Source organism: Pimephales promelas, chromosome 11 (genome assembly GCF_988280905.1).
Source record: "Pimephales promelas chromosome 11, fPimPro1.hap1.1, whole genome shotgun sequence".
In the NCBI taxonomy this organism is placed as follows: Eukaryota; Metazoa; Chordata; class Actinopteri; order Cypriniformes; family Leuciscidae; genus Pimephales; species Pimephales promelas.
Window position 1 is genome coordinate 12,772,535 of NC_142779.1, and position 17,842 is coordinate 12,790,376.

Below are 17,842 nucleotides of genomic sequence, written 5' to 3' on the forward strand. Positions count from 1 at the left end.
AGGACCTCAATATATTGCAGATATGCTCACTGAATATAAACCCAACAGATCACTCAGATCTTCAAATCAGCTAGAAATACCAAGAGTTCACTCTAAGCATGACGAGTCCGTCTTTAGCTATTATGCCAGCCGCAGCTGGAACCAGCATCCGGAGGAGATCATATGTGCTCCTACAGTAGTCAAATTCAAATCCAGACTCAAAACACATCTGTTTAGCTACGCATTTACTGAATGAGCACTGTGCCACTGTTCGTCCAACTGTTACTGTACTTCATTTTAGTTTTTATTCTAAACTGTTTTAATTATTCTGATTTCTTTTGAGATTGAGAACCACTTGCCTAAGTGATGTGAGCAGAAAAGCTGTAATGAATGTGCATTAAGAAAGTAAATGGGGTCAGTTTTGATCTCACTGTGACTTTAAATGTTCACACACAGGAATCATCATAGGGTTCCCCCTCCTCACAGAACACTGGTGCTGATTCCCATGCTGTCAGGGAGTAACCTGCAGGATTCAGCTCATTAGAATGCAACTAATTACTGTATTATGGCAACTGCCTCTCCTTAATGTATGCAAATGCACATCTGAGCCATTTCATATCCGTTCCAAAGTAAACCTGGAGAAAAATCTGTACCAAAATAAACTGAGTTAATCAGTCATCATTTGCTGCAGATTATAAAACAGGCTCCTGGCGTGACCTGTTCCTCAATGGTTTCAGGCTTGTCTCATTCCAGATGTTTTCTGGAAATTGACTGCTACATTATAACACTTGAAAGCTCCATCACTTCATAATGCTGTTCACTGAATGCAACAGGGAGAGGGTTTTGAAATGTTTCGGTCCTGCATTTTTTTGCTAATTATCTGTTGATTTCTCTGTAAAATATGAATTAAATAAATTATAAATACAAAGGTTTCAGGTAAATGTTACATTGGATCTCTGACATTAAAACGCATTTAAATGAATTTATTTACCTCAATAATTATTATTTTGGTTGATCCCAATAGTTTAATTACAATTTACAAACTAGATTAACAATATATGTAAACATAATATATTTTGTTATGTTTACACACACATATATATATATATATATATATATATATATAAACAATAAAAATTTTAAGTATGCTTATGGTCTAACACTATTTTTCAGTTTTCTCACACATTCAAGAGTGAGAGATCCTAGATATGGTCATAAAGACACTGAGTTATTGCAGGCATTTTTCTACAGTCGATCAGCACCTAAAAACAAAAAAAAGGAAATTCAGCACTTTGTGACAAAAGGCTAGTAAAACTCGATTTAAGCTGCGACAATCTACTCACTGTATTGAAGGGCACAGGAGTAGTCGAGTAGGTGATTAATTTAAAAAAAGAAAGAAAAAGAGACTGCTAAAACACAGCTCACTGAATGTATTGTGTGTCCTGTGGGACCATCACAGGAAATCTCCCTCTTTTTGTCACAAGCACACGAATGTATGTAATGCAGTTTTTTTTTTTTTGTGACCGTAGTAAAAGTCCATATTAAATTGACGCCATTGATGCCAAAAAGTGTCAAGAATGATAAAAGATACTGACTTGCTACCATGACATAATCTCTGAAAATGTGAAGTGCATCACAGCAATGACAACAGTGAAAAATGTACATAAACCTATTGAAGTCCAAAATCACTGTTCAGGGTGATACAATCAGAATTTCATATCTCTGACAAAAGGCAATACTTTATATTCTTTGAGTGAAAACCACTACAATTTCTTAAGATTGCTCTGTAAAAGGAACAGGAAGACGAAATGTAAGTTCAAAAGATGGATGTCTCGGCAGAGGCATTAGGCACAAACCCAGATGAAAAGAGAGGTTGGGACTAGCTCTGAATCTCAATGACAACCATGACTAAAGTGCCATAGATCTACTGTTACTGAATTTAAACACTTGACAAATGTGAACAATTGCAATTGTTTGCTGTTCCATACAATTTTTGTGTGTCATATTGTATGATATTATATATACACAGTCACCTAAAGGATTATTAGGCCGTTTCTCAATATGCGTTCTTGTGGACTTGTGAAACGTCATCATTCACTGCACAAAGTACTGTTCCAATTCAAAATTCACATCTAGACAAAGTCCAGTTCGAATCACCAGATGTGTTCTTGATCGGTCCCGTTTACCGAGGATGCATCGAGTGACTTGTGCGAACTTGAGACAGCCAGGTATCCCAGAATGGATCTCGCACCAACCAACAAGCGTCAAAAGCAGAAGGGAAAACCCGCGTAATATCAAAATCTGTTATTGTGTCATGAAATGCAATTTTAAGAGGGTTTCAGATGAGAATGTGGTTGTTTAAAGCTCAAATCTGTGGTTTATTTATAAAGATAGCACCTATTTGAAAAATGTATCTGATGTTTGAGTTGAGTTGTGGATTTTGAACAAGAGTCATTGCTGGGCGCCGCGGACAGACGTCGAATGGCACCACTGGTGTGTGTACACTCGAAGAGAAAATGTGTTAGAATTTTAAAGACGTCATTGACATGTGCAACCCCCTTTAATACAGACCCCCTACAACCCCCTTTCATACAGACGAGCTTACTTTTTCGGGTGTGGAGAGAGTGTTTCACTCTCTCACTCAGACGACGTTCTTCTCAGAGTAGCTGCGTCCTCTTTGATAGGTGTCAGTCGCAGCAGGTGCACCTGAGAGGTTAACCTTGTACTCGCGCTGTAGTATTTACGTGTCATGTCATGTTATCATAACGAATTCTATTCATTTTAAACATTGTGGTTATCGCCAATACCGGTAATATAATATACTATTTTAATATTAATATTAAGTATAATATTGTGGCAATAATATACTGCCACAGTCTAAATTAACACAATGTCAATATTTCATGCTTTGGATTTCACAATTATCGTGAACACCGGTAAATTGCAACACTCCTAATATATATATATATATATATATATATATATATATATATACACACACATATATGTATAGTTTCATGATTCTCCAAATCCTTGATTTGATTACATTTTCGATTCTAAGGTCACGGTTTGATTCGATTCTCGATTTTTAGTCAATCGGTCTGTCTTACATGCGACTTCATGAGGCACACACACAAGGTCTCTCGCTCTCTCCCTCTCTGCCGTGCGCTCAATAAGGTTTGGAGCACAGTCTGGGCATGCACACTCGCTCTTGCTCGCTCACTCTAGATTCCGGGAGATTCCTAGAGCCGCTATCAATATGTGGGAGACTCCTGGAACTTCCGCGAGACTTGGGATATCTGCAAACTGTGGCTTTTTTGAAGCGTGAACGTTGTCAACAGCGACTTCAATGAAAGAGGAGGGGGTTCAAGTTCTGTCAATAGGTCTCCTGCATCTGCAGTTGCCATGCTATCTTTTTGAATGGCTGTAGCTAAGTTAGAGGAGGTTGACCATAGGCTTGCAGCACTTCAACACGAGTGTTTTTTTCCACTTGGCAAGACGAATGGACGCGACATGGGGGAATTGCAGCATCGACGATTCCATTTTTTAATTCGATAGTCAAGATTGTGAATTAATTTCGATCGATTTCGATTTAAAATCAAAATCCTGACACCCTTTTTTTAATAAGTGCTGTTGCTCACTTTCTGTATATAATTTATTCTCATTTTGAATAGCCATTTTGTTTTTCAAGCAACTGAAATGGGTGTCCAATCACGCTCCAGGAGGACCTACCAGGGAGAGGAGATCCACTGCATGATCTCCTACAAAACCACTCCCATATATTTTTCCCCCTGAGGGGGGCAGTAGGTTTGTTTGGTCTCGTTTATGGCCCCATTTACCCCAACTGTCCACTCGTATTAAACCCCCCAACAGTGTCCAGGACAGAGATATTTCGCAGGGAACGAACAGAGCATCATCCTAACCAAGAGTTGTTCTCTACTGTTTGAATGCATGCCTAATGATGTCTCTTCATAGTTCCTGTCCTGCGTGTTCCACTGTTACTCACTTGCTTTTTTCTGTGTCAATTAGCGCAGTTATGCTATTGTGGTGCATGTAGACTTGACTTAGTAATCAGCATGAACATTTAGGGGCCTGAGTGATTGAGAGGGCCTGGTTTTCTCCAGGCAGCGTGCAGGAGGAGTTGCGGGTCCCTTAGGGGACCAGCACTCTAATTAAATAGGCAGATGCTGTGGGGGGAGGAGTGGGGGATGTTTCAGACAGCCAGACCGGTAAACAACGCAGCCACTTTTGTCACCATCACAGTTCCTTGTAGAGCAGTTACCTTTTTGACACTATGAAGGGGAATCAAATTTTTCCCATAAATTATGCTCCTCCGTCTCCCTGGGGGAAACATTAAGAGACGGAGGTGAGGAAAAGAATGTGAGAACGTAAAGAGGCACTGAGACAGGTTTGAGAAAGATTCTCATTACTCCATGTCAAAACACCTCGATGCAAACCACAATCTGAGACTGAGACTAAATGATACTTCCGGCCACAGTATATCCTGTGTTTTACGATTACAATAAACCGGTTTGAATCAAAAAATCAAATCAAATGTTTGCAGGATAGAAATGACCCACAAGAGCCAGCCTGTGGGTTTGATATTGTTCCCAGTGTTAGACTTTCTGGTGCTGAGGCTACTGTCGGAGAATAATAATAAAAAGGCATCATGGTTCAATTAAATAGAAATAGGGAGGTGCGAGATGCCCTGCTCCCAGCATCTATCCTTTAAGCCCCCTCAGCATGGGTGAATAAGCCAAACAGTGATTCATGCGCATTAAAGGTTACTGGCAAAATGCTCAAACGTATTGTAATTACCTTTGTCTTTCCGTGGAATATTTTGCATGCTAATGCTCTTTTAAAGCAGATTATTCACCCCATGCGAATGTTAAATGATTCAGTGCTGTAGAAAGACTAAAAATGACTAGACGTACTTTAGAGAGAATCGAGATGACCCGCTATGTAATTATTTTAAATGTTACGCATCCTTGCTGGATTATTCAGAAAGCAAAAGCTTTTTGTTATTGATTAAAGTCTATAAATCTCCGGAGACAAACAAAAGCCAGTTTTAAATCTTAAGTTTCTCACTTTTGTCCTTCCTTTTTGAACTTTGTTGAATAAAATACAAACAAACTTACTTGAGACTAGCTAATTAGTAACTAGCTTAAATAAATAAATAAATATATAAATATAATGAGGGACAGTTCTTTAATCATACTTATAAAATGGTTAGTTCCAATCCTTGATTCTGATTGGTCAATAGCTGTGCTTTAATCATGATAAAACACAGCTTTGACCGCTTCACCCAACGGTTCTATCCATCACTGCAGTTTCTATGTTGTTTTATTTGAGCTTTCATGCATATTGCACATTGGAATGTTGTTGCTGTTCACAGTTAGGGACTATTTTTTTTTTCTAATGGAAGGAAGGCTTTGTGATTTTACTTCATGAAAGTTGCACTAATATATATATATATATATATTTTGTTTTACTTTAATATTTTTATTGGGTGTTAACCGTTGTAAAAATCTCGAGGCAAGTGCTGTATCATGAATAAGTAACGGCTGAAGGGGTTGCAGGGACTCTGCTTCGCGTTATGGCTAACAACGTCCTTCAGCCGTTACTTATTCACGATACAGCACAGCCTCTCATACCTTATTGCTTACTTAACAGGGGAGCATTAAAATAAAAACACCCTTATAATAACAAGTGTATCATAACCAGGTTCAATGCAGTAAAGCTACGAGATTAAAGATTTTTGCATGTAAATCTTTGTTTCTGTCCTAATCAGCCACGGCAGGACATTTGATCAAGTTTAGACTATTTCTGTGACATCACACAGGATAGCCCCACCCACTATGAAAATCACATTAACAACTGGACCCAAACATATCTAGAGATCAGAATAATCTCAGAAACTTGGGCCACTGAGCAACCACCTAGAAACCACCCAGAATACCTTATAAATCACGTAGACATACACCGAAAAAAACCCAGAATACCCCAGAAATCAGCCCTGGTAACCATTCACAAATATTTTCACACCAAGACAAATTTTCAGTGCGATAAATATTTTAATCAGAAAAAAAAACACTATTAATGCAACAAAACTGACCGTCAAAAACATCTGCATGTCAATGCAACAGCTTTTTTTTCTATCCACCTTATTTTTTGCATAAGAGTGGGCGCAGCCATTGGTCAAATTAATGTGGTTGGCTTCCAGTGTCATCGGCTTCCAGTTATTTTTAGCTGTACAAAAAAGCTTGTTATTCTGCAAGATATTGCGAACTGGTATATCTTACCCTATTATTTTAATTTGGTGGCTTAATTATATACACGCTGCTTTGTAGCGCAAACAGTTTTATCATTTACTGCACTTTGTTATTCTTCTCATTATTTCCCTATAGCGGCTAATGAATGGGAAGTCTCGCACAGAAAATAGAGGTGGATAGGGAGGAGTGTGTGACTATTATGACTATTTTTCAGCTGACAGTGAATAGCAGAGACAGAATCCAGAATCCAGCTTTCTTTTCTATGTACTCTTGAATTTGGTGTTGATTAATAAACACCACAGAAAATACGAAAAAATGTACAGCTGTTTGAAAACATGTAAATACGGTTTGACTTCCCTCCTCCATGACAAGTTGGCCTAGCAGTCAGAAACAAATTTGTGCAGCGCTTTGTGTATCAGGGTATTTCTGCTCTTCTAGAAGCGACGTCTACTGTTAGAGTAAATTGCATTCAGATTTTCAAACAAATTTTCATACTGAACATCTGTGTTGGTGAGAACAGACCTTAAATATGACAAATATGGTTTATATACACACACATTATAAGCCAGTAAAGCCACATGTGTGTGTCCAGACTCTTCCTTATGGCTTAACAGTAGAATATCTTGTGCTCAAGGTGTGTCCCTCCCTCAGCAGTAGAGAATTGATATGTGAGCAAGTCTAAGGAGCGTCACCCTGGTGCACCTCTCATTGTGCTCACTCAATCAAAATGAATGTTAACAGCAACCATTTAGCCAGAGAGGAGCATGGAAGGCCATATCTGTCTGGCCTTAGCTGGCCCTCTGCATGAATGAGACACCAAACAAAGTCCATGCCACTGATATGTAGCAGGTGCTATAAAGGTTCCTCGCTCCAAGCAGCAATCAGATAGATCAGCCACGGGGTAAACAGTAATTTATTCATCCAAAAATCAATGACTCGTGACAATATTTTGCGTGTAAACCATTTTGGTGCTGCATGCAGAATGCTGTCAGATGAATACGCAGTTGCTTGTACTCTAATTATAATCATAATTATTTATCATGATTACAATTTCTTTACTGTCAACTGAAGTTCAAAGCAACATACTGCACATTATTAACCCTGGACCGAAAGAGATAATCAAAAATAAATAACCAAAAAAAAAAAAAAAACAGGATTTTATCGAACCACGGAAGTTCGTTTTTACTCATCAGGGGGTGCATAAATGTTGAACTGGATATACAGCTACCGTTAAAAATAAGTGCATCTAAATGGCAGCATCTCTTCATGCATGCTAAAGCAGAAAGGACCAAAAAGCTGTGAAAGGCAAAACACTATTCTATGCGTTTCTTTATGAAGCAGTTGGTTCAGTCTATCTGTGAGCACCCACACCCACTACCAAAAATAAAAACAAGTGGTCCAGACTGAGATGTTGCCACGGTTGTTTGTTTGCTAGTGAAAGTGAAATGCTAATGGGAGCTTTGTGCAGTCTGATATCCTTGACACCTCGCATACATCACTATAGTGCTGCGACCTGCATCCCACAGACTCCGCCATCCGCTGGTTCGTAAGGAAGGCTGCATTCCTTGTGAGTGGGTGGACCGAGTTCCACCTGAGAGGGCAGACTGAGGGGGACGCAGCCACCCTGGAAATGGGGCACTTTTGCGAGTGGCGGTGCGTGACCACCAGAGAATGTGTTTGTCTGGATTTGTTCTTTTCTTATTTATTTATTTATTTCACCTCCTGACTTCTTTCAGCGGAATTGTTGGCGGCTAAGAGGAGGAATATTCGTAAAATGGACACCCTCTGACTGCTTTTGAGTCTGTGAAAGTGGCTTAGCAGTAGTTGAAGTAAAAGCACCTCTTTGAACTCAAGCATGTTTGGTGATGGGAGTTTAGCATGGCAAAATGTTTTGTGCTTCATCTTTAAGCAGAGGCAGCACACTGTAAAAAGGTTCTTTCTTACACAATGGCTGTTTCCAAAAAGATTTTAACAATTTGCACCATTACAGTAATAAAAATAAAAAAAATTTGTCTAAATAAAAAAAAAAGTAAAGCACTAAAAATCTATTTAAAATTATCAATTTATTCCTGTGATGGCAAAGCTGAACTTTCAGAATCATTACTCCTGTCTTCAGTATCACATGATCCTTCAGAAATCATTCTAATATGATGATTTGGTGCTCAAGATTTAATTTTGAAAGTGGTTGTGCTTCTTAAAATTTTAGTGGAAAATGTGCTTTTTCAGGATTTTTGGAAGGTTCAAACATTTATAACATTTATAGGTAACATTTAACAATTCATTCGAAAAGATAAAATGAAATGCATTTTTAATGCATCCTTACTGAAATAAAAGTTCTTTAAAAAATAAAACTGTAAAAATGTAAATATAATGTAATGTAAACGTTAAATAATGTGGATTTAAACTTGTTTCTATGTAGGGACACAGGGATTGCTGGATCCTATCACAGCAACTCGGGCCACAGGTAGGGAAACATCCTGGACGGATAGCCAGTCCGTCGCACGGTTAAACTACTTTGTCAATCCCATCCAAATGTACTCATATTTTTCTATGCTCACTATATCTGTACTTGAATTTAGCTTTAGGGAACATGTTAAGAGCAAGGACAAAAACAAAAGAACAAGGAACAGAGGATGAGAATATTAGATTTCCCCGCTTCACTGAGCACAGAAATTTCAGATGGTCTTGTGCCACAGCACTTTTAATACAAAAAAAATAAAATTCCCTGGATTTTGATTTTCTGAAGGCCAGCCATTGCTAACCATTCTTGTCCTGCGAGTCCTATTTTAAGCTACTGCTGTGGAGACAAGTATGGAAGCGAAGCAGCAAGAACTGGGATAGCGCTTGAATACACAGCTACAGGGCATTATATCAAAAGAAAATGTAATTGCTTTGGATAGGGGGCACTGGTCTTTACATGCAGGATGGCATGTGTCCACTAACTTCATCTACATACTGGAATGGGATAAAAAAAGGGTAAAGGTCAGTAAAAATTAATTTTTAAAAATCTAATGATTTTAGACAGTATGCAATACATTGGGTATATACAGCAGTAAGGTTCTGGAAGTAAAAATCCCATACATATACTCCACAGAGGAATTGATTTTTTTAACAATACCAAAGATAAACCTGCCATTTTCTCTGAGGTTGTTAATCAATATCATATGCTTTGGTAAAATAAATTTGGATAAATGTTTTTCAAAATAAAATATCTAGCTTTAAAAAAGAATTGCTTAAAATCTCTATGGCAAAATTATTTCCAGAACCAAGACTGCTAAAAAAATGACATTTTGCCAATGGAGTTAACATTTGAAGAAACTAATTTCAGTTATTTTCTTTAGTTTTCTTTTGGTGAAGGTATGAATACTTAAAAATATTTCAACATTTTCAATAAACGTCAAAATTCAACAAGACTAGTTGAAAAAAAATTACTATTTAAGAAGTCCAGCTATAAGTGGTTATATGTAGACTTTTCGTTGCAGGTGTTTGGCAATACATTTCCCATCTTGTCTGTCGCTCTTGATATTCTTTCATTGCTTTTCGAAGTAAACGTCAACATCTCTTATTTCATCCATTCTACCATTCTATTGAAAATTACCAACATTTTTCTCTTGTTTTCCTACACAATGATGTCACAGAATATTGCCCACCATTCATCTGTGACAAAGTGAATGCTGAATGCAGAAATGGACAGATCCATTGTGTGGCTTTATCGTTTTAGATTACTTTAGAAGCTGATATTCACCTCAAATGCAGATTAATCAAAAACTATCATGTTCTTCCAAGTACTATATTGTTCAACACACAAGCTGGGCTAAACTTCACCCACTACTGCATCTTACTATGAATAATGCATTTATCAGAACACAGCAAAAACTGTTTCAGGGTATTTGTTTGCACTCATTGTAGTGGCGATATTGAAGTCCAAACATTACTTTAATATTAGCAGTTAATGTTCAATAGATCATATATAGCATAAGCTGTAAAACTGAACTACATTCATAACAAAATGAACACTTTACATCCTTCCAAAGGATCCAATCCAAAATAGCTTGAATAGTTTCAGGAGATATCACTTGAAGGACTGGCAATGACACAAAAAAAAAAATGTCATTGCTTAGCAACACTCATTTTAAATTTCTCGGACAGTCATACACGTGCACAAAAGTAGATCAACTGCATATTTGACATCTGAGCTGCAGACACAAATACAGTCTAATAAATCATGTTATGCTTTGTGTGTGTGTGTGTGTGGGGGGGGGGGGGGTTAGGGGGCAAGCAGCCATTTTCGGGGCTAACTAAGCGCAAGAAGCGGCAGCAGATGCCATCATGGGTGGGAGTGGCAGATCAACTGCAGCAAGGAGCAATTAAAGACATTAAGAGAATTTTGGTAAAATGGCTGAACAATCATATACATTAACTAAAAGTATGATTTAATGGATCATCACTTTCAACCTGTAGCAGACACAGTTACTAAATTGATGTGATGTGGTCAAAGTGAAGTGACAATGACACATATAAAGTTTGGTGTCAATATGTTGAGGCATTACAGATATAAAGCCTGAATACTCCTATTGGCCACATGCCTCAAATAACCTGCTGCAGTATATGAGGATACTCACCAAGATAGGCATTTTGACAATTGTGCATGTATGTGTCTGTTCAAGCTCAATAGATGAAGCGAACCAAATTCGGTGTTCGCGTTTTGACTGCGCTGCTCTGATCACATGCTTTTCTGGTCTGTACGGATCAACTACGATCGCTATACTTGACTTTGCACATCCAGCGATGTGACTATTGCGGATACACACATCGCGATATCGATGCTAAAACGATATATTGTGCAGCCCTAGTAATAAGTGATACTGAGCTGGTACTGAGTGAGCTCTCATGAGACTGATGATTGCATCAAAAGCTTGCCCAAAAGGGCAGCCACTCTCAGGTAAGGACATGAAATTCATTTGTTTCTCCTTGATTGAGCATCAGTAGGGAATAAGCATTCATTTTCAGAGCACAGGGAGGAGGGAAACATCGGTTTAAGATTGGGAGTGTAATTTTCTTGTTTAATGTACCATGCGCAGAAAATACGATCTGGCATGTTCCTCTAGAATTGTAATTAAAGACACGACGGAAGGGTGGCAAATTATCTCCAGCATCAGAATAGGGGAGCTGAATAACTTGGCTTTCTAATGTCTTCACTCGTTCATTTAAGTGACCCTCTCAAGAGTTATTGGAGGGATGAAGAAGAGAATGACCTCAGCAGAATCAAAAGTCCTATGAATTGCTACAAAAAAAAAAAAAATATTCAACTAAAGTAACTATCAGGGGACAAAAGCCAGCAGAAAAACCAGGACAATGTGAAGTAGTACGAGCTGAAGTTGAAGAGTTACCTTGTCTGCATCGACTTTCCCTTTGACAAACTCTGACCTCCAGAACTGCAAGGCCTGTTCCAGAGTAAGACCAATGCCCTTGAGGAAGAGGCCGTACTGCATGCGCCCACCGTGCCGCAGGTGGTGGTTTTCCCTCAGTGCCTTGTGGAGATGCCTCATACACAGAGGAAAGGACTTGCCTGAGAGCTGGTGGAAGTGAAGAAAAGAAGAGTGGTTGAAGCAAATGGCTCAATTTATATATTAGGCAATTTTAATGTGCAGACAGCAATCAATCATCTAAAAAACAACAAACCCAGAGATCACAGGTTCAATGTGAACACGAAACGACCATGACACAATCAGTTAATAAAGAGAAATTCAAAATGTACAATTATGTGACACAAACTCACATTTATATGGAACAGCTTTATCGAACCTGGTTAGTATGTGGTAAAACACTGATATGAGGATTCAAAACAGAGGCACTGGTTAAAAACGCCTTTGTTTTAAATGGAAATGCTTTGATTACAAGAGATTTCAATTCATCCAATAATGTTCAAGTAAAGGCAAAAAATGAAGGTCAAAATTTGCATGTGCTGATGAGCCACTTAATTGGAACAGCAACTGGCCCTGAGATGACACCAACAATTCAGAAACAAACACACACACACACACACACACACAGAGAGAGAGCTCTCTTCCTTAGAAACATCACATCGCATGCACCATTAAAGTAGGATATGCTTAATGTCCTAGTAACTTGAGAATTCCGGAAAAGGAAAACTTTAACTTGAGCAAAAGTCTCAAGTGCCAAATATAAAGTAAACAGCGGTCCAGGCTACTGAGACCAAATTAAATTGACATGTATCACAAGTTTGCTCAATATTGCTTTGCATACATAAACGAGATAGATAAATACATTTAGAGAAATAATGTAACTTTGTCAACAACTTAAGTACTTACTGAATCAATCTGCTCCAGAGAAATTTTCCCAATGTTCTTCTGAATGCTATAGTCCTGACCCACATAGGCATGGCTACAACAAAGAATAAGGGAACAAATGATGAGAGCCAATCACAGTAGAAATTACAAGGTCAGAGTAGAAAACTGACTAATACGCCCATCATTATTCAAATGGATTCCGGTTTTCTGGTGAAGGAACGTAAAAAAAAAAGAAGACATATCCTTGAAACAAAACAGATTCTGCAAGATGCAGACATGACGCCGGCTTAATAATGATATAAAATTGACGAATCTAATGCCGGGGACACACTTAACGACTAGCTGAAACATTCTAAGACTGAACTGAACATACTTACAAGGCCTTATCTTGCAGCACACTTGACTTAGTACACCGACGCATGTATTATTCCTATTTTGCACCCAACGCACAGCGGGTTTTACCCTCCACGTCTGTAAATTAAGGAATGAACTTGCGCCCCTTGGGGCGGTTCAGCAAAAAGAGGCGGCGTGTTCCGGCGCAAACGTTCCCTGATGCTATTTTGCAGTTTCAGAAAACAATTCCACCACAGACCAGGAAAAACCTAGTCTAACGTCAGTGGCGTGTTATTCTGATGTTATTTTAAGGGCCCATGCTTGGCCATAATGTAGCGTGTGCACAACACAGTTTGCTTCTCTCATCTACACAGACATAGTCGTTCCCATTTTTGCAAACCATACATAATTATAAGGAAAAATATCAGCACACGAGGGAAATCATAGAGGTGTCCATGAAGATATGAAGATGTGAAAAAAATCGGCATAAATCTACCTGGGCATAAAAAGCACACACAGGAATGCAACTGATGCAAAGAAACAAATCCTTTAGGTCTGGTCAAGTCAAGTCACCTTTATTTATATAGCGCTTTTTACAAAGCAGTTTTACAGTGAGCAGATCTAAAAGAAAATAGCGTCATAGTCCAGCTTAAGTAAGTGATGGTTCATTGGAGAAAACAGTGATATCATCGTCTAGCTCAGTTCAGTTCTCATATAATGGTGTCAATGAAGGCAGATCAATAATATTGTTGAATATTAAGTGTCCCCAACTAAGCAAGCCAAAAGCGACAAAGGCGACTGTGGCAAGGACCCAAACTGGTCCTACCAAACACTGCCTCATCCACTGAGGCTGTGTGTGATGATATGAATAATTAAGCATTTCCAGGTCCTGCTCTTTGCACATTTCCTCACTGTTCAGCTCCACGCCGGCCCTTCACACCCTCTTATCTGGCCTGTCCAGTGCTGACAAAAAGCAAAAGAGTCTACTAGCCAATCCTCCGCAGTCACAACTGTTGCCTCTAAAGACACATCCAATTAAATGCTCTCATTCAGAGTCCATCAAAAAGCAAATGAATTGACTGCTGGGAATGCTGCCATTGTTTCCCTTCATGCAAGCAAATGGAAGGACACGGCTGTCCGCGAAGGCGACGTGGCCAATGACGGAGAGGCCCAGCTTTTATCTACATTGGTATCCCCGCTTGGCTGCAGTCAAAATGCAAGCCCAGGTTCACTCATGGAAAACACTTCCATGTGCATCATAATAGGTCTATACCAAGACCATTAATGAAATGGACTGAATAGAAATGAGCAAGAGATAAAGAAAAGCAGTTGGAATAACTTTGGGTGCCGGCTGGCCTTGAGTGGACCATTTGATCTTTCCTCAGTAGGCCAAGGAAATTGAAAAAAATTATTTTAATTGAAAACATTTACAAAGAAACAAAAAAGAAAAGCCCCATGTGGATGTGTGCATGTGCAAAGTTACTGCCTTGAATTGTAGCAGCTGTATTAATCAGAGTGCCATAAAGAATATAGTTTTATGTGAGAAGAGATGAACATTTTCTAAATTACGTCAATTACCTGAGGTGGCTCAAAAGAGGCTGGAGTCGTTCATCAGACTGTACCGCTGGCAAGGACCGTGCAGTCATCTGCAAGAAAAATAAATAAATAAATAAATAAATTAAGGGCAGAGTTTAAAGTAATTTTACAGCAGTGCAGTAAAGTAAATAGAGATTAATCGGGATTAATCGCATCCAAAATAAAAGTTTGTGTTTAGATAATATATGTGTGTGTGCTGTGTATAATTATTTTTGCATATAAAAATTCACACACATGCATGTAAATATTTAAGAAAAATGTGTTATTAATATATGAAATTTTAATATTTGTATTTAATATAAATTATGTATAAATAGTATATACATGCAAATATTTCTTAAAAATATACATGCGTGTGTGTATTTATATATATAATATAATTATACACACTACACCAGTGTTGTGCCTGAACACATTCAATGAACGATAGTTCATAAACTTGTTCATATTTTGGGCGAACGTGATGGGAAAAATCTTAAATTTCTGTGCCAACTTTGCCCATCGATAAAATAATTGCTGTCTGTGGTTGTGTATGGGCTGTGCTGTGGCACTAAAAAAATTTTTTAAAAAAAAGCTCACAGTAACATATGGAAAAAAAGACTATGAACTAGTTCATTTTTGAAGTATAAACTATAAATTTAACTAGTTCATGTAGAAAATGAACTTTCCCAACACTGCACTACACACACATATATTATGAAAACACAAACTTTTATTCTGGATACGACTAATCACGATTAATCGTTGCCCAGCCCTAAAAGTAAATAAAACCATGAACTATGAATTTATCCAAACAGCATAACACATAATATTCCTAGGGTAATAAAAAGTACCCAATGACCAGAAAAACTTTTAGAAAGACAAAAGATGCATAAAAAAATTACTTCCAAAGCGAATGAACAAAAGAAAAAAGTGAAAAAGTCTTTAGTAGTTGAAATTGTGTCAAAACTATTTCAATTATACTCATTTTTTTTCTCCAGTAAATAATGGTTTTTAAACATGTCTACCACAAGATCATAAATCATCTTTGCCACTAAAGTTGCAGAATATCGGTTAACTGAAACAAAACAGAGACAATGATGAAGAGACGTGGAGGTCTGAGGATGATCAAGCTATCGAGACTGCAGTGAAACTGCAGCGTAGGCAGCAACTGTTCCAGTCGAATGACCACAGCAACACAACCTTTAAAACTAAATCATCCACCAACCAAGTCCACAACACTGTTTCATTAAAACAAATGTATCAAATGATGACATTCATGGATTTAGAGGAATAAAAAGGATAAAAGCTCAGCAGCAGAAAAATATAAGCTGAAATAAAGAGTGCCAAGACTTGTGCCAGGGTTTTCAGAATCGTCATGTGGGTCATCCTTCTCAGTAGGCGAATTAAGGTAGCATGACCATTTTGAATAAACGTTTGTGTTTTTTTGTTGAGTGGTTACCTATATGTTCTGGTAATGCAAAATCACATTTTTTTCTTTTACTTGGTTTAACATGAATGAGGTGCCCTTGAGCAAGGCACCCAACTATCAATTGCTCTGAGTGTGTGTGTCAACGGTTTGCAGTGTGTGTGTGTGTGTGTGTGTGTGTGTGTGTGAGTGTGTTCACTACTTCATACTCCTTAATGTGCTCACCTACTTGGATGGGTTAAATGCACAGGACAAACTGCCATACTTGGCCTTCACGTCACATCACTTTTCACACTCTCTCAGTGTAATGCCTAATGAAATAGTGTTTATAAGCGATGCTTTGTTCGCAGAGGTTATCAGGGAAACAGCTCTATTTCTGCAGTTCCATAAGTGCCACCTACTGTCAGAGAGTGGATTTACATTTTTATTCAGCTTGTCTGCCATTTTTGATCAGACCAATGCAAAAATCAGACCAATTATTTGTAGTAAAGTAAAATTCTCAACATTTTAGATACAATGGTGGTCCGTGGACACCACCTTCACACTCGAGGAAGCAGACCCAACTGGAGTACCACTTGGAGGCCTCAAAGTCTTCCTAGCCCTCCTAGGAAAACGACAGCTGTGGCCAGACTTCCACCGAAACTTTTTCCTCGTTTTTCCTCTGTCCATCATGGCGTCCTAATCATCCCCATATGGGGATGTTTAGGACCCCATGATGGACAGAGGCCAAGGGGCAAATTTGGCCAGGATGCCGGGGTCTATATATTATCAAGTTAAATCTAAACCACATATCATCGGAGATAAAAGCTCAGTGCAAACTCTTTGTCAGATGGGAAGCAGCTTTCAATTTCATGCTCATTTAATGAGACACTCCCAGTAATGTCTAGTCTCTGTCCTCCATGGCCATGAGAAGCCATTACAGAAACACACATCGGCCACGACAGCTCACTAACGGCAGAGAGAACGAGGCACAGTCATTACGCCACAACAGCCATGTTGGTGATCCAGATAATTGGCAGGAAATAGAAGTCAGAAGCAGGAAAGTGGCGTAGAGGGCCGCTGTGCTGAGGGTCAGTGTACAGCGCTGCAGAGAGCCAATAGAGAGATGAGAAACATGGTGGTGGTGGCCCTGAGCCAGATCCCTTCTGTCCATTCCAGAGCATGACAATCACTTTCAGTTGAGCCTGTCAGGTATATAAGACGCTGATAGAATGCTAGATTGGAGCCTGATGTGATTTTCACAAGGTCATACCCATCACTTTACTACTGAAATGCAAAGCAATGCCATTTGCGAAGAAAGCCAACCATATTAAAACTTGTTAATATACATGCAGTGCAACCAATACTGTATCCTAAAGTTCACAAACTATACATCTTCTCTTCAAATCGCATTCCTGAACATATGGCATAGTAGAATACACTGCCACATGATAACTAACATAAGACTTTTCAGACCTTTCTCTATTAGCAACTGAATTAAACTTGAAGTAATTATTAAATGGATTTTATACTGTATATCCCATAAAATAATCTGCATCAGCAACAATGCCAGGATTGAACAAATACCTACCGTTTCGACAGTCACAAATTCAGTAGTCATTACTATCAAGATCGTGAAACAAAAATTGTACTACCACAGCAAAATCAAATATGGTACTGAACTCATTCCTGTATATAAAGTCAAATATTTATATAAATATTAACAAATCCAAGTAACACTGGCGTGTAGCCTTTAAATAGTTCCCTATTAAATTGCATTCATTTGTTGCAGTAATTAATCAGGTAAACAGTCAGCAATAAAGAACAAAAACATAAAATTAATTAACAGGTCTATTAGCAAGTCTTAAAAGCAGGCTGTTCAGTTGTATTCACAATATAAGGTTTGAACAAATATGATATTTTGATTGTTTTTGTCCAGCCAGTTTACATAAGACTGTTTACAT

General features: G+C 38.3%; 1 protein-coding gene across 2 annotated transcripts in view; it reads right to left on the bottom strand.

The window, feature by feature from the left end:
- The window catches only part of prim2 (DNA primase subunit 2), a 57,769-nt gene that overhangs the window by 14,809 nt on the left and 25,118 nt on the right, over window positions 1-17,842 (bottom strand). For both annotated transcript variants that reach the window (XM_039672957.2, XM_089116989.1), the window contains exons 8-10: window positions 14,474-14,541; window positions 12,584-12,656; window positions 11,642-11,827 (exon numbers count right to left, since the gene is read on the bottom strand). In XM_039672957.2, the coding sequence (XP_039528891.2) occupies window positions 11,642-11,827; window positions 12,584-12,656; window positions 14,474-14,541 (327 nt within the window). The remainder of the gene's footprint in view (window positions 1-11,641; window positions 11,828-12,583; window positions 12,657-14,473; window positions 14,542-17,842) is intronic.